General features: G+C 37.3%; 1 protein-coding gene across 2 annotated transcripts in view; it reads left to right on the top strand.

The window, feature by feature from the left end:
• The window catches only part of GRM5 (glutamate metabotropic receptor 5), a 579,984-nt gene that overhangs the window by 503,215 nt on the left and 53,958 nt on the right, over positions 1-22,811 (top strand). For both annotated transcript variants that reach the window (XM_015115388.3, XM_015115385.3), the window contains exon 8: positions 12,991-13,930. In XM_015115388.3, coding sequence (XP_014970874.1) covers positions 12,991-13,930 — 940 coding nt within the window. The remainder of the gene's footprint in view (positions 1-12,990; positions 13,931-22,811) is intronic.

Here is a 22,811-nt window from a genome sequence, read left to right as displayed (position 1 = left end):
TATTTGTTGAACTAAGCTTACTGTTATAAACATCTCTTTTAACTTCACTTAGATTAGCTTATTAGCCCTTCTGATTCTAAATGAATAAATTATAGAAGTTTAATGGTGACTTGGAAATCCCAGAAAGCCATAAGCTGTGACAACATTAAATGGCACCTGCCATTTGTTTTTTTATCTTATCATTGTCCCTGATAAAAAAGGTTTCTAGTTTCACTGATCACTTCATTATACACTTTTGATATTTTCCTCCACTGGCAAAATTAAAAATAAAAAAATTAACCTTCCCAAAAAGAATCTAGCATCTATTGCCACTGATATTTTTACATTTATGTGTTTTAAATAAAATGAAGGCTATTGTGTTGGAGTGCTCCAGAGCTCAGTCTTGATTTTCTTTTCTGTCTACACTTGCTTCATTGGTGATCACATCCAGTTTTATTCATGCCATTAAATATCATCTATACCATAAACATTTTGATGTTAAGTATCTTGTCCAGATCTCTCACCTAATCTCCAGACTTAAATATTCCATTGCCTAATTGACATATTGATTTGAATATCTAATAGATATCTTAAATTCTACACTTCCATCACTGAAATCCAGGTCTTTACCTTCTTGATCTCCCAGGCTGCTTTATCCTTACTATTACATTTCATCTGATGATAAACACATTCTTTCATTAGGTAAGACCAATAACTTTGGAGTTAATCTGTTGACGTCTTGCACATCCTTTAGTCAGTAAAGAAATCCCATTGGCTCCTCCTTCATATCGCAAATTCCACCACTTATCACTACCTCCAGTAACTGTGCCTAACAATCATCATTAATCATCTTCCTGCTGAAATAACCTCCTAACTTTTCTCCTTGATTCTACCTTTGCCCCTACTTATAGTCTCTCCTCTACATTCCAGGCAGAGATATCTTTTTAGAAAATAAGCCAAGTCATGTTACTCCATTGTATACGAATCTACACTGATTTCCCGTTTCATTCAAAGTAAAAGCCAAAGTACTTACAAATTCCTGTTTTGTATGACCTGGTCCTTTGTTATGTGTCTGACCTACTTTTCCCTTCACTTCATCTGGTCCTTCCTCCCAACACATTGGTCCTTTTGTTCTTCCATTTAAAGATCAGAAAGCCTCTTATCCCAGGGTAATTTCCCTAGCAGTTATCTGCCTGGAAGGCATCACTGCAGATAACCACATGACTATTACTCTTTCCTTCCTCAAGTCCTTGCTCAAATGTCTACCCTGAGCAACCTGTTTAATACTACCAACTAACACCCCTCGTATCCAGTTCTACCTCTTCTTTTCACTACCTTCTATATCACCTCATACTATTTTATATTGTTTATGTACTAACGTATTTTTGCTGAACATATACTGTTGATCCTTCAGCTAGGATATAAGCCAAAATACAGTAACTTTTGTATATTTTCCTCATTTGAGAATACAAAGCTCCTAGAACATAGTAGATATTCAACGAATATTCACTAAAGAAATGAATACAGGATGGAAGAAAGGAAAGAAATCCCCCATGTATTGAGTACCTGTCACCTATCAGTATAGGAAGTTTGTGTTATATCACCTAATTCTCCTGACACCTCAAAAAGGTTAGGATCCCTACTAGCTACCCATAAAAATTAAAATAATAAAAATAAACTTTAAAAAAGGTTGGAATCATGATTTCCATTTTACAGAAAACTGAGTTTGAAAATAGAAAATGTCCGTGCTCATGACCACTCACTAAGTAGCAGAGTAAGGCTCAGACCCTGTTCCATCTTTCTGTAAAACTAGTACTTTTTCCTTGAGATGCTGCTGCAGGAAATATGGAAGTGACTGTGAATCACTGGATTCTTTCTAACAGGATCTCTAAATTGCAGTGAAAAATTGTGTGCACTGTTTTTGTTTTCAAACAATAAGCTTGATAAAGTTGTTTCAGTTAACACTAAAAACAACAATGTTGTGTTTTGGTTCTTTTAAAATGAGACGCCAGGGCTTACACATTGATAAATTCTAAAATGCCTTCTTACTCTTCCAATTTCTCAATGTTCATTAACTTCTAATAATTAATAATTTTTTTCCTACAAGATAAGTCAAAAAGACAGTGTATTTAAACTTGTAAATGCCACTGACTAAAGAAGAAAAAAAGTGCTGAAAGCCTCTCTCTTAATGGAACTTATCAAAACAGGTCCCAGAAAAGAACATAAACCAGTTTTCATCTCGCCAGAAACCACTCAATGAAAAATGTTCACCATGTTCTTCTTTACAATGATAAATTTGTGGTCTGAACAAAACAATGGCATTGTGGTCAAAAACCATTCTGATATGGCCAGACTGAAGACAATAATGTGGTTTCGTTAATTTCAGTTTTTGGTCAATGTAGCTTACCCAAAATAAATTACCACATTTTCCCCTTAGAACATAAAACATTATGATACAGTGCTAACTTCTGCATTATGTAACCTATTTGGAAAAATGTTTCATAAAGCATTGATATATTATATGAGTAAAACGAAGCAGATAAATTCCTCCTATCTTGACACCTCTTAAAAATCACATTAATTGAAGTGATGAAAAATTCAAAGCATTATGGGCTGCCTTGTACTTACAATTTAAGACAACAGAATACCATTTACTTGGGGCAATATATACCTAAACAAGCTAGAAAGAGAAAATAGCCTGACTTTTCCCCCAGAATAATATAGGATAATCTAATAAAACAGATAGGCACTTTAGCAGATGCTGAGTCACACCGTTTTGTGTATACACTTCCCCATTTCCTCTTTCTCTCACTTCATAATTATTATGCCACTGTTCAAGTTATTTTATATGGTCCTCACACTAATCCTTGAGAGGTAGGCAGATAGGTATTATCACTTCCCTCCTAGAGGTTTTTGCTGATTTCCCCTCTGAACTATCAGCAACAATTCCTAAAGACATTGTAATTCTCTTGTGATACATTACTATGCTGTAGCGTTTTTTCCTCTGCATATCTGATTTTTGATTTTGGCTGTTTCCTTTACATTCCCTCTGCTTTTCTCTATGTCTGTGTTTCTCTTTCTATGGTTCCTTTCAAATGCTCTTTAGTTCCAGTGGAAAATAGTTTCCTTAACTGAAAATAGATGAAATAATGGTCCCTATCTCATGAGAACCTTGTAGGTATTAAAGAAGGTAATAAGAATAAAGTGTTCAACACAATGCCTGGCAGAGTAAAGTCACAGAGCCTGAGCATTTGGTGAATACGTTATTTTAAAGGAACAAACAATTACCTTTCTATCACCATAGTGTGGACCAAGTGCTATGAATGGTGTAGGTGCTCAAGAGAGAAATGTAGCTGTGCTGTGTGAACAATGTTCGATCTCTTTAATGGGTGGGATGAGGCATAAATCTTTCCCCTTGTACACTTTTCTTACATGTGTGCACTTTGTCCCCATATTTTCTTTCTGTAATAAACATGAGCATTTGAGTTAGTTAAATGTATGCCCATAGCTCAATTGGAGAATACTTACAATATTATGATACAGAAAATTTAGGAACAAATAGGCTTGGGAAGAGAAAGGGGAGTTAAAATCTGTGGCAGAATATGCATACAATTTTGCAGACTTCCTTAGGAAAGGTAATGTAATTTGAGGTCTTAGAACAGTGCTAGTATGCCTCAAAGGAAAAGAAAATCAAGGTATATGGGAACACAGAAGGAATATAGTGGGGCCTGGAGAGTGGTTGCAAAATTCTGAATCATAAAATCAGAAAGCTATTGAACATTTGGATGGAAGACCAGCTACAGGAGGAAAGTGCTTTTTAGTATGCAGCTTATTTGCAAAATAAGCAATTTTATGAGTCTGACTAAAACTGCAGGAAAGGGATCTTGACAAGGGTCTGGCAAGCTAGCAAAGGTAAATAGAAACGAATTGTAAAACCCAAATTATAGCTCCTATTACGTGTGTAAAATTCCACTGATACTCTATAGGTTTTAAAATGATGAGTTTAGTATTTTATTTCAATAAAATACAAAAACAACTTTAAGCATTTTATAAATTTATTTCTAAGAAATCGTTTCACTGACCTTTTTCAGGTCATTCGTCTTTAATTTCTCATCTGTGAATTCTTCTACAAGGGTTTCTCCAGATTGAAACCCTAATTATAGATAAGAGAAGTCTGTGTTATTTTCATTTCATGTATGAAAAAATTGAGACACAGAGTAAAAGGCTCGTATTAATAGGAAATATTTGTGTGCAAAGTGAAAATGAAGTGCATGTCTCCTTATTCTTTACTTGCCCTCTTCTTTGTTAATCACGTGTTCATTCATTCAACTTATTTAACTGCCTATTGTGTGCCAGGTACTAGGACTAACACTAGAAATACAACAATAAGCAAAGAAACAGTCTCCTGCTCTCAAATTGCTTAATCTACTGTGTCAAAGAGACAATACTAATACACAATTAGTATGAATGCAAGTGCTATGACGGGTACAGGCCCAGGGAGCTGTTTGACCACATGAAAGGAACCTGTCAGTCAGGCTCAGGGAATCAGAAAAGTTGTAATCATTAAAGAGAATGTGGAAAATAGAAGAATAAGGAGAAGTTAGCTAGTGAAAAGGGACAGGAGAAAAGTAGAAAGAGAGGGAATTGTTCCAGTTAGCACAGTTTATTATTTAAATTCACATGCTGTGTTTTTCCATTCTTATTCATGTGCGGTATGACCGGAAGTCATATTTTTCAAAGCTATTCCCTACAAATGTGCATCTGTGATCACATTTCCCTTTAGTACTCTGCAGTACCATTAAATCATTCTTTATGTCTTAATTATAAAAGAAATCTTTGCACACAATTTCAAATTCCCCTATAAAATATAACCAATAAAAAAAAACCAGAAATAAAAACTATAACTCTGAATTTTCAGCTCTGTGAAGGAATTCTATAACGGGAATCTAAAACGAAATGTATAATAAACCTTGAAGGATGGGGAATAGGCTAGGTCCAGTGACAAATGGATGGCTATGAGTCTACTCCGTAGCAAAGTTGGGAATGTCCCATGAATGATCATTCACAACATGTTCTATGCTTAGAAAACTTTAGGAACCCAAGAAAAACAACTGATCAATCAGTGTCTCTGGCCAGCAACTCGCAGGACACATAGCCCAGAATGAAAATCTTGCTGAAGGGTTTGAACCAATGAGATTTCTCAAGAGGAAGAATGGATTTATGTTAAGATAAAGCTATCAAATATTTATGCCACCACTAGCCCCACCTTGCCCATGTAGACATTGTTAATTAATCATGATTCTGTTTCCTACTAAATAGACTCAGGACTTCTTTCAGAGGAGTAATTGACCAAGTTGCCTCCCCTGATGTAGCAAAGATAAAATTAATAAATTAACTAAACAAGTTAGTAGATAACCACAGAGTTTTAATCTCAGTCCCAGAAAGTTAACATATCTAATTAAACTTCATATTGCCCCCTCTGAAGAATAGAAATAATGATATTTACCTCATTTTTTATAGTGAAGATTACATGAAATTTCTGGGATAGCACCTGACACATAGTAAGCATTCAATAAATGTCAGTCTCTTTCGTTTTTTTTTGTTTGTTTTTTGTTTGTTTGTTTTTTGTTTTTTGATACTGACATAAAGAGGAATATGGCAGCTTCCTATTGGGGCAGTTACCAATAAAACTTGCCTAACACCTTGGATAAAGACTATATTTTTATTGGAGAAAGCGATCATGCCATGTTTTGTTTCATGCTAAGGTAATGGTAAAAATCAATCAACTATAGAATATGCCTTCCTTGAAGAAAACTTGGGAACTTTTCTATTTTTTTCCTATCCTAAACTAAAAAAAAAAAAAAAAGAAAAAAGAAAAACAAAAGTTATGATTAACAACCTTCTTAAGAAAAGTACATCTATCTAACCTTAATAGTTGGATGGCACTTTTTAAAGAATGACTTTACTGGTTACTGTCTCATTCTTTCCTCTATACATACTTCCCAGATCCAATGAATTACTCAAAATTTAGATTAATCAATCAGTCATTAAAAATATCCCAAATGACTAGTCAGCACGAGGAATATTTCTTTTTCTCTGAGATGGAGTCTCACTCTGTCACCCAGGCTGGAGTGCAGTGGTGTGATCTCGACTCACTGCAACCTCCATCTCCTGGGTTCAAGTGATTCTCCTGCCTGAGTCTCCCAAGAAGCTGGGACTACCGGCACCTGCCACCATGCCCAGCTAATTTTTGTATTTTTAGTAGAGATGGAGTTTCACCATATTGGCCAGGCTTGTCTTGAACTTCTGACCTTGTGATCCGCCTGCCTTAGCCTCCCAAAGTGCTGGGATTACAGGTGTGAGCCACCACACCTGCCCACAAGGAATATTTCTAACGTGAACCATGTCACATCCCTAGGCGGAAGTAAGTTTTTGAGCTGCTTATCTAGTTTTGCCCTCTTTGGGTTCCAGAAACTAGACTCAAATTCAGGTGTAGTGAACTGATTTTAGACTTCTGTCTAAAACAGTACATAATAGTTCTGTGACTTGGGACTTCTAAAGGCAACACAAACATTTTTTGAGAATGACTTACCCATGCCCTAGAATTAGAATTCTGTATTTAATTGTATAGAAAATATATTAATTTATAAATTGCTGTATTAACCACATGAGTGAGGCACTATGCTCAGTACTGAGGACCCATTTGTGTGCAAAAGAGACAAACTCCCTATCATCAGGGTGCTTCTAGTCAAGTAGAGAAGACAGACTTTAATGATATAATCAATCAAACTCCCCCTACCACAAAATGGATTATAAATACAGTAAGTGCTACAGAGAGAAATGAGTTTCCTCAATGTCTCACATCACACACAGACACCCATCACTTCAAATTCTCTGAATTATGGAAGTGATGAAAAACCTTAGCTCAGGCTAAGTAAAGAAAAAATATTAAAGGATCAAGGATATGAACACTACAGAAAGAATTCTGATTCTGTATCACCCTGAGATCCTGGTTCAACATCCATGAGATCCAAATCCACAGAGGTAAAGAAAGAAGGAAAGGCAAAAAGATGACGTATCGGTTAAATAGATGGAAAGCAAGCATGATATTGTTAGTTACCGTTAACACCTTGTACTCTGGGCAGATCTATGCTCGCATATCAAAGGGGAAACCCACAACAGCCCCTTGTCAGTTCTGTATCCCCGTATTAGTTCTAATAGATCCGTTTTTTATAATCTATCTTATATCTTCCCTCTCATTGTATGCCTGAAATGACCTAACCAGCAGCTGAGGGCACATACATCTTATTCTCAGAGATTCTAAGTAGCAATTTCTTTTATCCAAAATATACAGGAATGTAGGAGCTTGGTAAGGAGCTCCTGTTGAGCCCAACTTACAGAACATCAGGCATCTCTCCCTGAAGAAACACTGGGAACAGGGTTTGAATAATGCAGCAGTCTAGAAACTAGTAACTACAGGAATATTAATACTGCAAAACTAACAACCAAACACTAAGCATGAGTACCAGCTGTAAATGAGCAGTCACATCATTTTTAGGGGTCCAGAAAATCAGTAGATCATCCATTCTGCTATTAGACTTATGGGAAACACATTAGTGAAGTAATAGAATGAATGTGGACAATATAGTTTTGGCAGCTCACTTTCCCTCTTTAAAAAAAGTAAAACTTGTATTTTCAATGTATGTCAGTTCAAACTATGAAACGATGGATTATACAAGAGAACCACAGACTTATGAATCAAGTATAAAAGGGAAGAAAAATGAAAAGTGAATAGCTACCTAAATAGATGTTATCAGAAAATGGACCGCAGTTTTCTAATCTATGTTTCAACTGCATTTCTAGAAAATAATATAATATTGTGCATTTTCTGAGAACCAGAGAAACTGCAATATGCTTGTTAGGAAGGAATTTCACTAACATGATCAAGATTATTTTAATTTAAAATATAATAAATATGCTAAATTGATTAAACTCATAATAAAACTATACATTATATGCACTTTAGACTCTTAGGTATCCTCTAGATACACTTCCAGTAACTTGCCATTACAGTAAGGTTGAAACAAGGATAAAAAATAAAACCATTGATGGAAAAAATGCCCAGTGATTAGAAGAAAATAAGGAAGTTAGGAACAATAAATACACAGATATTTGTACAACAGTGCACATAGTAGGGGTAGTTATCACTGAGAATTTAAATTTACATCATAATAAGGTTAGCATTATTCCAAGATTCTGAGATTTGGTAGACTTTGTTTCATGTTAGAAAGTACAACATTCCTTATTCAAAAGAAATAAATCTAATACTAGTGAAGGAAAAAAACCATATAATTATCTAATATCAGAAGAGACACCTGTGAACCTGAAACTTGAAGCTTTGTGCAAGCTATTTGGATAAGAATTTTAAAAAGTAAAACAGAACTGATATTGTTAGAGGGAACTGTGGTGGGCCATCCACTTAACACTTTCCTTTGGCTTCTGATACACTTCCTTCCTTCTGTCTGATGTTACATCTTCCCTGACATATTATCTCCCTCTCTCATTCCTTAGTATTGGTGTTACACCAGACTGCTAGGCTCCGCTCTCATCCACATCTAAGAATTTCCTCATCGATTGTGTTTATTTCCATGTCTCTTATTTTCAGCTTTTATAAACAGATGATTCCTAAAGCTGTAACGTCCACACTGATAGCTTTTCAAAGCTCACTAGGTAAGACTCAGCACAAACAGCATGCTCAAACTGGAACTAGATATCATTCCCATGAAATGTGACCCTTTGCTTCCTAAGACCTCATCTTAGTTAACAGTACTACTATCAGCTACAAAGCCTTTCTTCTTGATTCTTCTATCTTCTTCATAATTTCTTTCAATTCCAGTTCTGAAATGTCTTTACCAACTAATTGTTTTCTCTAGTACAGTGACTTAGTTTTTGCCTTTATCATCCCTGTCTCCTTGTGATAGTCTTCTAACTGATTTCTTCATTTCCAGTCTCCATTTGCCATCACAACTTTCTGCCTTTTCAATCTATCTCCCCACCGCCACCACCAGTCCTACCCTTGAGACGATATATTTTATAAAAAGCCTTAAGTAAGGTTAGGATGATTACGTCTTGGAGTTATCATATAAAGCATTTGCACAATGGGTAAGAATTTGGCTTGAAAATCTCTAAGTTTGAATTGCAAACCAAGCACTAAAGACTAATAGAGCATCACTGAAGTTGCTTATTCAAAATAAGTTTCGTTTGCCCCACCACAATGTACTGACTCAAAATCTTCTGAGTTTAGACTCGTGAGTTATAGTTTTGTATGCTTCCCAAGTGATTGTGATACACATCCATTTTTTGGAAACCCTAAGATCTTATTCAATCCTAAGATTCAGTGATTATAACCCTTTAATCAGAGTCCAATTTGCTATTCTTAGAGAATAGTTACAACAGTATTTTTTTGCAATGGCAGCATCAAACTAAATGTAAGACTTTCTAAATGGTTTACATTAAATAAAAGAAACATTCATTTAAATACATAAATTCTGATAAATTTGTGAAAATAATTACATCACATTAGGGGCAAGCCTCATGTACATTTTTAACACATATATCTAGAGTTTTCTTTAGTTTCACACAGATGTTAATAAGCTGAACATGAAGAGTTCAAAAATATATCTGATAAAAATAGTAGTAAATGTTATTCTATGCAAAGTATTTATAAATTAAACTGCTAATTACATTAAGATGAAAACAATTAAGATTTAGCAGAACAGTAGGAAAAAATAGGGTAAAACTGAAGTGTTTAATTACTTTTTCCAGCTCATTCTTTTTTACCTAAAAGATTCCTGCCCTATATACAAACATAACATTTCTTATATAAGTAAATTGCTATAGACATTAGTAGCTTATGACCTAGCAGTAGAAACAGACCTCTATATGTTTAATAAATTTTATTGTTAAATCATTGCTATAAATGAACTATTATGAAATAATAAAGATAGGAATGGGATAAGCACAGTGGTTCATGCCTGTAATCCCAGCACTTTGAGAGGCCAAAGCAGGTGGATCACTCGAGGCAAGGAGTTCGACCAGTCTGGCCAACATGGTGAAACCCCGTCTCTACTAAAAATACAAAAACATTAGCTGGGCGTGCGTATGATCCCAGCTACTCAGGCGGCTGAGGCACAAGAATTACCTGAACTCAGGAGGCAGAGGTTGCAGTGAGCCAAGATCACACCACTGCACTCTAGCCTGGGCAACAAAGCAAGGCTATGTCTCAAAAAATATATATTTTTATATATATATATACACACACATATATATGTATATATATGATTAATACTTTCTTTTGTAAAATAGCTTCTCCAAGGAGCAAACTTGTAAACATAAGCCTAAACTCTATGGCATACTAAAGTATCAGAGGTTGAATTCCAACTGTATAGGAAGCATATGGGAATGTAGATGACTAGAAATATAGATATAGGCGTATTAATTAGCAATGAGATATGTATTTTTATATTTAATGAGGTCATATAACACAACTGTTTTGTATTTAGTTGTATTTAGTCTGAGCTATCCACAATTTTTTAAAATTTAAAGCCCTTTGTTTCGATATTAAATGCACAATTATTTAGAGTAAGAATACATTTTCCCATAGAAACATTTTGCAAAGTGTGCTGAGAATCCCAGGCTAGCTCATAACTCCTATTAAACCCATTATGACTTTAATTGTAGTACTAACAGTACTTTCTGAAATGTGAGATCTTAAAGCAAAGCAGCAGCAGGGCAGAAATAAGGGGAAGAATTCCCTTCCCTTCCATTTCCGCTTCCCCTTCCCCTCCCTTTCCCCTTCCCTTCTCCTTCCTTCCCTCTTCCCCTTCATTCCCTTTCCCCTTCCCCTTCCACTTCTCTTTCCCTTCCTTCTTCCCTTCCCTTCCCTTTTCACAACGAAGCTACCCTTAGGAATATTTTGAAAGAACTACATGCTTCCTTGCTGTCATTACCAGTTGTTGCCTCCCCTGCCTCCCAGTAACCATTGATATTCAAAGCCACTGACTGCAACACCCTTTATCATGGGATAGGACAAGTTAACAGGAAACTTTACTCCTTATCAATAAGGATTTAGTTTCCCTGCATAGATCAAGAAAATAAATAAATAAAGGAAGCTTAAACAAAGAAGATGTGGATATACATAGTCCACAGGTAGTGGGGGGTCCATGGTTCTCAGGGAGTGGAGTGGAGCCCCATCTATTTATCTCTTCCAAATCCAGAACACATGTTCTGTCCTTCAAGTTACCTTAAAGTCCAAAACAACTGCTGGAGCTCTAGCCATCAGGTTTATATGCCAGACAGCAGAAGAAGAAAGTAAATAAGGGAAAAATGTTACTTTCTACCATGAGTCACTTTCCTTTTAGGAATCCTCTGTTTACATGTTATTGGCTAAAACCTACTACTCATATGCCACATCTCGCAGCAATGATTGACGCAAAATGTAGTATTGTAACTGATGCCTTTACCATCGCAAATGAAATTAGAGGTCTGTTGCTGAGAATGAAGGGGAGAATAGATATTGACATGAAATTAGTCATTTCTGCTATATTCCTCAAATGTCCAATGCTCCAGATTACTTGCCTCCTTTCCTACTTACTCAGTGAAGCTATCTCAATTCTATTTTCTTTAAAAGTCTAAGTGACAAGAATGATCCTCCTAGAACAATGGTTCTCAACTTTGGTTGCACATTACAGGCACTTACAGTATTGTTAAAAAATTCTGATGCCCAGATAACACTCAGACAAATTAAGTCAGAAGCTCAACCAATGGGACACCCAGGTCTCAGGATTTTATATGTGTGTGTGTGTGTGTGTGTGTGTGTATGTCTGTGTGTGCGTGTGTGTATTCTTGGTGATTCTAGTGTGTAGCCAACTTTGAGAACCACTGTCCTAAAAAATTGTAAAGGACAGATAATCCAAATGATGCTGTATTCTATCACTGTTTTTCTGCTATATAATCAAGAAATAATTTAAAAACTGCATTTCATAAGTAAGGAATGATTTTGAGAGTGGTGCACTTCCCTTGCGTGCCAATTGTTTGCCTTTGGGGTCAGTTTTCTTATAAAAATGAATATCCTCCTTTTTTTTTTTTAACAGAATCCTCTAAAACTTCTAAACCACAAAATTCTCTGAAATTTCTTTACTAGTGTTGGTCATATTTCAGACCTTTTTCACTTTTCACACACTCCCACATCCATTCAAACACTCTATATGGCTCTAAAATAAGTCTTAAATGTGTCCACACCTTTATCTCATCCAAAACCCACGTAGCAACCAAAGAAATGTTTAAAACAGACACACACACACACACGCACGCACACGCACACACACACACACACACACCTGATCCTGTCATTGCTCTACATAGATCCTCAGAATAACTTCCTACTGATCTAGGACTGTCTAAACTCCAAGATCCCCTTCCTGCCTACCTCCCAGCCTCATCATCTAAGGCCACTTGTTGCACTATCATACAGTGGCTTCCTTTCATGCCTCTCTTCCTTACAGTTAACATAGTTTAACTGTAAGTTTGCCAAGCCCATGAAATTCCCAGCTCCATCAAACCAACACATTTATTTGCTAATTCCTATTGTAGGAGGTCTTTGCTGCTTCCAGAGACTGCTTAGAACCCATATTATAACTCTTCATAAACCTTATCACAGTTACAATTGTTTAAAAGGCCATTGATATTTTTATGAGGGCAGGAAACATTCTTCATTATTTCTTCTCAGAACCTAGAATAGTTCCTATCACAGACCATGTATGTGTTCAGTATTATCATCATTAAAATTTTCTGAATGAATACATAAAACAATGAGTAGCATGAGATTCTGAAATTAGAAAAGTAGATGGGGAACAAACTGAAATGATCATAAACAGCTGCTTGTAACTTAGGGATATGTGACCCAAGTCAACATCTCTTCCTCCTTTACAATATGTGTTTGTGTCTCTGCAGGTTGTGATTTGATTCCAGTACAGTATCTTCGATGGGGTGACCCTGAACCCATTGCAGCTGTGGTGTTTGCCTGCCTTGGCCTCCTAGCCACCCTGTTTGTTACTGTAGTCTTCATCATTTACCGGGATACACCAGTAGTCAAGTCCTCAAGCAGGGAACTCTGTTACATTATCCTTGCTGGCATCTGCCTGGGCTACTTATGTACCTTCTGCCTCATTGCAAAGCCCAAACAGATTTACTGCTACCTTCAGAGAATTGGCATTGGTCTGTCCCCAGCCATGAGCTACTCAGCCCTTGTAACAAAGACCAACCGTATTGCAAGGATCCTGGCTGGCAGCAAGAAGAAAATCTGTACCAAAAAGCCCAGATTCATGAGTGCCTGTGCCCAGCTAGTGATTGCTTTCATTCTCATATGCATCCAGTTGGGCATCATTGTTGCCCTCTTTATAATGGAGCCTCCTGACATAATGCATGACTACCCAAGCATTCGAGAAGTCTACCTGATCTGTAACACCACCAACTTAGGAGTTGTCACTCCACTTGGATACAATGGATTGCTGATTTTGAGCTGCACCTTCTATGCATTCAAGACCAGAAATGTTCCAGCTAACTTCAACGAGGCCAAGTATATCGCCTTCACAATGTACACGACCTGCATTATATGGCTAGCTTTTGTACCAATCTACTTTGGCAGCAACTACAAAATCATCACCATGTGTTTCTCGGTCAGCCTCAGTGCCACAGTGGCCCTAGGCTGCATGTTTGTGCCGAAGGTGTACATCATCCTGGCCAAACCAGAGAGAAATGTGCGCAGCGCCTTCACCACATCTACTGTGGTGCGCATGCATGTAGGGGATGGCAAGTCATCCTCCGCAGCCAGCAGATCCAGCAGCCTAGTCAACCTGTGGAAGAGAAGGGGCTCCTCTGGGGAAACCTTAAGGTAAAAGTTGTGGGGGCTTAGAGGGGCGCTGGCCCCTACAGCTGAAGCAGAGGCATGTGTTTCCTGGGTCTTTTAAATGGGAGAAATCTGAGTAAATGAAACCATGGGAGGCAGGGTGCCTTAGGGCATGGACCTTCTCATAAAATGGTATTTATGGGGTTAATGGGATGTGGGTCAAGTTACTTAGGCCAAGTCTAGAAACAGGGAGTCGAAATCTCTAATAAAGCAGAGTTACAGCATATGGGGAGTAAGGTTGAGAGGTGAGACAGAGCAGAGTTAGGTCACAAAGCCAAGGCAAGGGCCCTTGAGTTCTGAGGGGACAGAGTTACATTGTGGGTTAAATTCTAGCTCACCAGAACAGAGTCAAAATATATTACTAACAAAGATTATACTGAGAGCAGAATGCCAAGAATTCTACATATCGGACTGCACTTGCACGAGCCTAAACCTATTCAAGCCAGAAGAGTGCTTAAATGCCCATCCAATAGAGGCACAAGAATGTGAGATTTATATTTTAGTTCTTAATGGGCAAGATGAAATCTTTGGGAGATGTCTAAGCAGCTGAAAAGGACAAAACAACTAAATGACTTTGCATATTAAAACAACCAGTTTCCCAGTTCTTTTTTGTGTGTAGTCTCATCTCACTCCAAGTTCAATATCACAGGCAGTAGTTATTCGACCATTTCAATCTGAAAAGAATCTAGAGCCAAAAGCCAATGATTTCCCCCCATGTTAGGAACTTCCGTATGTGATAAACGATCCCAAAGCACTTCAAAAGACAAGGTCATGTTATCAGTGGCTTGGGAAAAATGTTGAAGTACCAAAAAGGCAACACCGATTGTTGATCATTGGGACTAAGGATCACCTCTATTTAAGAAGTACACATCAAAAGAGCTGGTCAAGACATCAGTCCTGCTAACTCTTCTGAAATTTAACAGTATTTCTAAAACCTAGATAAATAAATGGAAGATACATAGCTTTCAAATGGAAGCTACATATCTAAATAACATTGCTTGAACTATTCTCCTATACCATCACTTAGCCTGCATAAAGTCCTACTTTTCTGTCAGCCCTAAATCTTCAAAGCATGACTTATTATGATGGTAAAGATACTGTCTGCTGAGGTTTGAAAATAATTCAGAGGAGAGTTGAATTTTATCCACAAGGTCCAATTCGTTTACATTATTAACTTGTACCCTTACCTCTTTCAACTCTTTTCTACTTGCTTTACACTTCTTATCTCTTTCTACATACATTGTACAAGACATTCAATTAAACTGTAGTTCGTGTCTTCTTCTTCAATAAATCCTGGCTATGTCACAGTCTGTACACAGCAGGCCTTTCATATATCTAACCTGCTGGCCTATTTTCCAGCTGCCTTCCTGACTCCTCTACAAACCATTCTTTTTCTGAAATTTCTGCAAGATCAGCCTTTCCATTTGGCTAAGAAAATTTATTTTTCAAACTTTTGTTTTATCAGCTTTTCTTCAAGTCCAATCTGTAAACAGAATCTCCCAGAAAAGACGAGTATATAAAACAAGCATATTGATGGAGGGAGGGAATTGTGAGTCTATGTCTGAGCACCTAAAAAACTCACTAGAGAAAGCTCCTTAGGGAGACAGCATGGGAGTGGTGGCAGAGAACACTGGCCTCGCCAGATTGTTTTGGGTTTGAACACCACCACTGCTACTTCATCTCTCTGTACGTTATTTTTACCATCTGACAAACTGGATTGTAAAAAGTGAAGGAGATGATATATATAAAGGCTGGCACATAGTAGGCACTTTATTGAAGGTAGCACAGTATAGTGCTAGAGAGCACTGGGATTAAATACCAGCAGCATGACTTACCAGGTGCAGAACCTTAGGCCAATTCACTTAACCTCTCTATGTCTTGATTTTTTCCTCTGAAAAATGGAGATAAAGAAATGCATACTTCATGGACTGGTTGTGAGAAATGAATGAGTTAACATGTGTATAGTGTCTGCCACACAGTAAGCACTTCTTTAGTATTTGATTAACTTAAGTATTTGATTAAGTTAACCACTGTCAGTCTTCTTTTACTCACGAAAGTTACTGTACCAAATACACAATCTAGATGATCTTAATAACAAAGAGAGCATTATAAACGGCAGCACAAACCTATGGAGACATTGATTATACAGTCTGAGTTTTCCAGGGCATCTTGATCTTTACGTTGTCCAGCTCCTTGCCATTCTGTATAGCACATCCTATATTCCAATTTAAGCACAGCAAGCTCCTTAGGGGTGGAGGTCTTCTTTACCTTGCTCATCACTGTGCCTCCAATACCTACCTCTACCTTGAAGGGTGCTTGGCACATAGAAGTGCTCAATAATGATTTTTGATATGTTTGTTGAATGAATTTGGGATGGTAGCAATGTGGTAGGTACTTTTTTGCTTGTCTTCAAATGTGCACACTCTTACTGCCTAGTTGTCCTTTCAACTTTTATAAGATTAAGACAACAGTGCCTTACATTAGATATCTCTCTCACTCCTGTGGTCATCAGTCTCTGCTCTAGAATTGGATCACTGATCCCATGCTTTGCTATAGTTAAAATGTTTCTCTAGTAATGTTCAATAAATATTTTAAACTATTTTGTTTCTAATTTAATAAACAAAGGGACAAACAAAAGCAACAAATTTTACTGATAGTGCCAACCACTAGAAAATGGAAATTCTAAAGATTTTTGTTGCAATGTTTTAACTTGTTTTTCCTACAGGGCCATGTAGTTTTTACAGTTTTGCAATCTGTGCATTTGGATGTTAGAATCTGACAAGAGGGTAAAGAGAGACCTTTGGCAAGTGTTTGGTCTTCTTTCTGCAATCTTGGCAAATCTTGATCTGTCTATGTGATTATAGCTGAGACAGGCTATAGTCTGATTATATGGAGACTCCTTTTTTTGCCATCAACCTGAATATTCAAGCTAGAACCTGCTTTTGATATGGATAAGAAAAAGGTGCAGGGAAAGCTATAATTCTTTTGTATCACATGCATCTGATATCTGCTCTCCTTTTTAACCCACAGTCATTAGAAAGAGATGCAAACTAAAATTTTTTTTCCTCTATAGCTTCCGTGAGCTCCAAAACTAAATATTTCTTCTCTGTGATACAAAATCAAGATGTTCAGCATATTTATTACATCGTAGGATATAGATATAGCCTTTTATGCAGGGATTCAGCTCCCATGTGATAATTAGTTTTATAAAAGCCAGTGTATAACACATGGTTTGCCACACTTCAACTTAACTAATGGGAAACAAATAAATTCAGGTGTTTCTAATATTTTCACATGTTCTTCCAAATCACTTCCATGAGTTGTGCTTCTCAGGCGTGAAAATTTTAATATGCCATTGAGCCCACCTCTTGGGATGTCAGGTGGGCTTAAATAGGTAAATTAAATCTCTGGATGTAGGTCTTTGGTGGAGAAGCATCTACCATACTGGGCCCAGCCCTGTTCTGCTGTCCTCTGTCTGGTGTATGAAGAAACAGGCTACTATAATCTGAGACTGGGTATGCCCTCTATTTCTGGATGGGGTCTGTGTGTGTCTCTTCCACATGGAATGGCAGATGGTAAGGGTTCTCTATCTTAAAAAGGATACTAATTGTGTACCTCAAAATGAAGAATATAATAATATCTATGGTTATGGTAACTTGGTCTCTGAAAGTTAGGACAGGCTCCTGGAAAGGTGTATGTACAGAGATGGAAAATGCAAAGACAGCATACTAGTTTAGAGTTCTGGCTTTGGAACCACACCTGGATTTCAATTCAGCTATGAATTTGAATAAGGTACTTTTGTCTGTTTTCTCAACTGTAAAATGGTAGATAATAGTTCCTATTTTGAGTCGTAAATGAGGTAATATGCATTAAGTGTTTAGTACCAGCATGTAGAAAGTATTCAATAAATGCTACCTCAACCTTTTAGAATTGTGTCTGCAAGTAGTAGAAAGCCTATTTTCAAACACTTATACTCTTTGGGGTTCATTTTACTCGTGTTATAAAAATTGTGGGGGGGGATTGCTTCAGGTTTTGGTTCAATGATGCAAAGGCAAACACGTCTGCCATTCTCTAGGCCTTTTACTAATGATTGTAATATAGTTGTCATGGTTCCACACATTGTGTACTTTCATTAGGGAAAACAAAAGTCTTCTCAGAGTCCCATAAGAATTGCCCTTGTGTCACACTGGCCCAAACTATCTAATATAACAGAATATGGAAGTGGAAAGAGAAAAGGGGGTGTCAGGTGTTTGTTAGACAATCCAATGCACAGTGCCTAAAATGTTAGCACCTAGTAGTAGTCACGGTGGTAGTTGTCATAGAAGGAAGAGCAGTGGAACAGAGAAGAGGGAAAAGAAGAGGAAGGAAGTAAGATGAAGTGGAGCATGAAGTAGGAGATTGGAAAAAAGTTTCAAATCAGAGTAGTCCCTCGAAATGGTTCATTTATTACCTACCTACTATGTTCTGCCACCTCACAGAACTTTTCATATGTATAACTAGTCTAACATTTCTAATTGTCACAAAATACTGCAAGTTGAAGCAACAATCCTCCCATTTTTCAGATGAGGAACTTGAGGTCCTGCACGGTGAGAAGACTTGCCTACTGTCTCATGACTAATGAGTAATGCAGCAGTTTTTAAACTAAGGTCTTAGCTGATGATTACTAGAGCTGAGCATATATGAACTGTTTTCTTTGGAAAATTAGTGTATTCTTTGAAAAATTAAATAGCTCCATGAAAAAAGAAATTATTTGGTCAAAAAGGTGACAAAATTCTATTCTCTTATTGGAGATAAACACTGAGAAGTCTTGCACTGTAGAAACCTATCATCCATTTGTTGACTTTTTCTAATCATTTTGCAAACGTATACACAAGACCATTTTTTTTCCAAGTAAACCTCCTAACATTCTGAAGAACTGATGCTCCAAAGAACTTACTTTGGAAAACATCATCATAGACCCAAAAGAAGACATGTTTATGGGGCCTGAAGAGTAGTTCATATCTTTAGTGAGAAGGGGGCTAGATGAAGCAAATTTCCACCTCTCATCATGGAGAAAGAATCACTTTGAGCTCTCTGAGCACCTAAGGAGATGACAGAGGTAATTCTAACAGATCCAGCAATTTTCTGTGAAGTTAAATTAGCTCAACCTAGAGCACAAATAGAAAAGTGCTCGGAGTCAGTCATTCAATTCACTGAAATAGCAAAGGGAGATTTTTATTTAAATGGAAATGAGTCACTACAGATTTTTTTATATGGAAACATGCTATTTATGCCATCAATGTATAGAGGTCCCTGTGATTAACATTTTGGTTCTAGACACTAATTTCCAGCACAACATGGTGCAGCATCAAATCATTGTCAAGCAGATAATGCCAGGCTTCCGTTTAAGGCTTTCGCTTCAGCTGCAAATTGACAAATGAACACAAGGCCAGTTCTGACCTAAATAAAGCATTGAATCTGATGAATCTAAAGTTCTAGCTCTGCAAGATTCAGAATTTCCAGGCACATGGAACTGGGGTTCTAAAATGCAACGGGCCTTTCATGGCTAAATTGATGACAGAGACCTATAGCTCGAAGTTACAAATTTTCTCAGAAGGCAAAACCCTCCCTTGGGATTCTAGTCAGGTGGCAGAATCATTAGTGTTGCCTCCACCTTTAACTGAAATTTAGAAACTGCCATTTGCCACTTCTGTTTTAATTAACTAATTAACTTTGCTTTAATTAGCATTGTCATGAGGGCCCACTTTGGCTGTCTGCTAAAGCAACTGCTGGTCTCCCCGCATTCACTGGCCAAATTACAATATGCCTAGAAAACTGGTTCATTTGTGTGAATTCCAATATACTTCAATTGTTTTCAGAGCTTTCATAATTTCCAATGGCTTTTATATCCTTCAGGCATTATTAGTCTGCATGAAGTGATGTTCATGCTATTTCTCTTTCCTTAGAGTCCTCCACCTTTTCCTTCTATCCCTCCAGATCCTACTCATCTTCCAAGGCTAGGACACCTCAATCAGACCCTATCAGATTTACCCAGCTCACAGATTTTCCCTCATCTGGACTCTTGGAGCATTTATTATGTATATCATACATTTCACACATATCCCTCACCCTTTATTCACTTGTTATTTATTCACAGACATTGACTGAGGACTGAGCAATACCACCACTGTGCTAGGCCCTCGGGATATAGAGTTTGTTTTGTGTACATAAGTAACATTTTCACAACTATATAATGCTGTCTTCGGTGTATTTATATCTCCCTTGGTGCCTAGCACAGTGCTTGCCCAGCAGTGATTAATAAAGAACATATAGGAGGACAGGTGGATTAGAAATCTGTTGGGCAGCACCTCATGGCACTCACACTGCCTTCAGAGTGAACAAGATTACTCACTTTGTTGACTTGATGGCCAGATTTTATCTGAGAATGCTTTGTCCTAAAAATATAAGAAAAAAATGCTTTCTTTCTAAAATCAACTTTTTTTTGTTTGTTTTAAATCAAGCTTCCATTGAATGCCTACTCAGCAGCATCAATAACTATTCCAGCTCCTAGCGATACAGAGATAGATAAAAAACAATCTTTGAGAAGCCCTCAGTCTCCCAAGGAAGGCAGGATTAGAAACAGTAAGTTCAATAAAGCAATACAGTGCCATGATAGAGGCCTACAGAGAAACAGAGGGACCCAAAGGTAGAAAGAGTAAATTCTGTCAGAAATTAGAAATAATGTTTAAAAGATACTAATTCAAACAAGAGAAACTATCTAAGTGTTTTAAACCCTGTTTAGAAGACTTCAGAGCTTCTCCACTGAGTAGGACAGGATAGAGCCAAATTTCTTTTGCATAATAGGAAAGGCCCTTGCTAATCTGACTCCTTCACCCTCGCCTAGCCTTGCTTCTGGCCACCCCCTACCTGACCTTCCACACTGATCCTTATACAATTTCCTTGTTCTAGGGCCTCTAGAGAGGCAGCCACTTTAGTATGAAATACACCTACCCCACCTCACCCCCAACTCTCACTTGGCCAACTCATACTCATCTTAGATATCAATTCTGCTGGAAAGCCTGTCCCGGCCCTCTGAGACTGCATTCAGTTCCCCACCTTATGATCCAAATGAGCCACGTGCTTCTTGCTAGAGCATTTATCATCCCATGTTAGAATTGTCTGTTTAATTGAAATACTTTTTTACACCATCATCTCTAGTCCCGCCACACACACACACTATACCATAAACTTATTAAAGAGAGAAGCTGTATCTTACTCATTTTCTGTATCATTTGCACCCTGCACAGTGCCAATCACATACTCAATACTCAAAAAATATTTGTTAAATGAATGAATACATGGATAAATAACTAATGATGGCTCAGCTGCACTGGCATTTGCCAGTGAACAAGAAAAGGCTGAAGCTAGGGAGTAATTATATTTATTGAGTACTTGCTAACTGCTAGGCACTGCTCTAAACTCCTTAAATGTAATGAATCTTTTTATATCCAAAACAATCTATGGGGTAGGCATTATTACCTCATTTATTGTACACATGAGGAAACTGAGGCAAACAGAAGCTAATTTACTTCCCTATTTAGACAGTAAGTAGAAGAGGAAGGATTAGAATAAAAGGAAGCTAGCTTCATAGCCCACTTAGGTAACTGTTAAGCTGTGTTCCCCATTCCAGTCCTTATGACAAACATGGCGGCTCTAACTGAGGAAAAACTGAGATTAATGAGTGAGGAGTAGAACTTCCTGCCAAGGAATTTCCTTGAAAACTGCTCCCTGATCTTTATTGCACTGAATACTTTTGATTCCATCATATCGTGAATGAACCATGAACCTAATATGATTGTGAATAGAATACACAAAAGTCTCTGAGATAAAAACCCTTAAGAACTGCCTGAAATTTGGTGGTGATTTTCATATATCTATATAGATTTTGTTTATGAGAATAAAATCTGACTGACTTATTATTTATAATTTTTTACAGGAATTATGAAGATACACTACTTTTTTTGTATAATATTTTTAGTTACAAAGTTATTAGCTTTTTATAAACCACATTTTAAATCTGCTTCTGTTTACTAATTTTTCCCTCCAAGAAGTCCCACAAACTTATAAAAAATAGAGCTTTATAAATATACTTTGAGAATTATGCTGTTTTGTTGTTGTGTTTTTTGTTTATTGTTTGTTTTATGTTTTGAGACAAAGTCTCACTCTGTTGCCAGGCTGTAGTGCAGTGGCATGATCTCAGCTCACTGCAACCTCCACCTCCCGGTTTCAAGCAATTCTCCTGCCTCAGCCTCCCAAGCTTCTGGGACTACAGACGCCCGCCACCACACCCAGCTAATTTTTGTATTTTTAGTAGAGACGAGGTTTCATCATGTTGTCCAGGATGGTCTCGATCTCCTGACCTCGTGATCTGCCCTCCAGCGGGTCAATGTTTCAAGTCATCTAACCCTTTCCCACTCCCTCCCCTTAGAACAAAATTACAGGAGTGCAGCCTGTGAAATCTCAATAGCAGAAATTGCAACCCTTTTCCAAATCCCACCTATCCCTTAGCACAATGGCATTCAACAGTTGCTTACTTTGGATAATAACAATGAATGAGGAACTGCAGAAACACTGACTGGAATGACAGCTCCCAAAAGCAGTGAGAACAGCAAGCTGGGATTGGCCATGGTTCAAATGTGGGGCTGTATTTACAAACTCACCTGGCCATAAATTGCCAAGCGCTGAATCACAAACACTGATATAATTACTTTTCTTTGGAGGGAGTGCCTAATCTGAAGTGAAATTTCATGAAATAGGCAAAGGATCCTTATGCTTCCCAGCTTGGTTTAGTCCAGAGTAATTCAACCAGTGTCTTTAGAATAATCAT

This window comes from Macaca mulatta, chromosome 14, assembly GCF_049350105.2.
Source record: "Macaca mulatta isolate MMU2019108-1 chromosome 14, T2T-MMU8v2.0, whole genome shotgun sequence".
Lineage (NCBI taxonomy): Eukaryota > Metazoa > Chordata > Mammalia > Primates > Cercopithecidae > Macaca > Macaca mulatta.
Note: the sequence above shows the minus strand (reverse complement) of the source record. Positions and strands in the feature narration are given on the sequence as shown.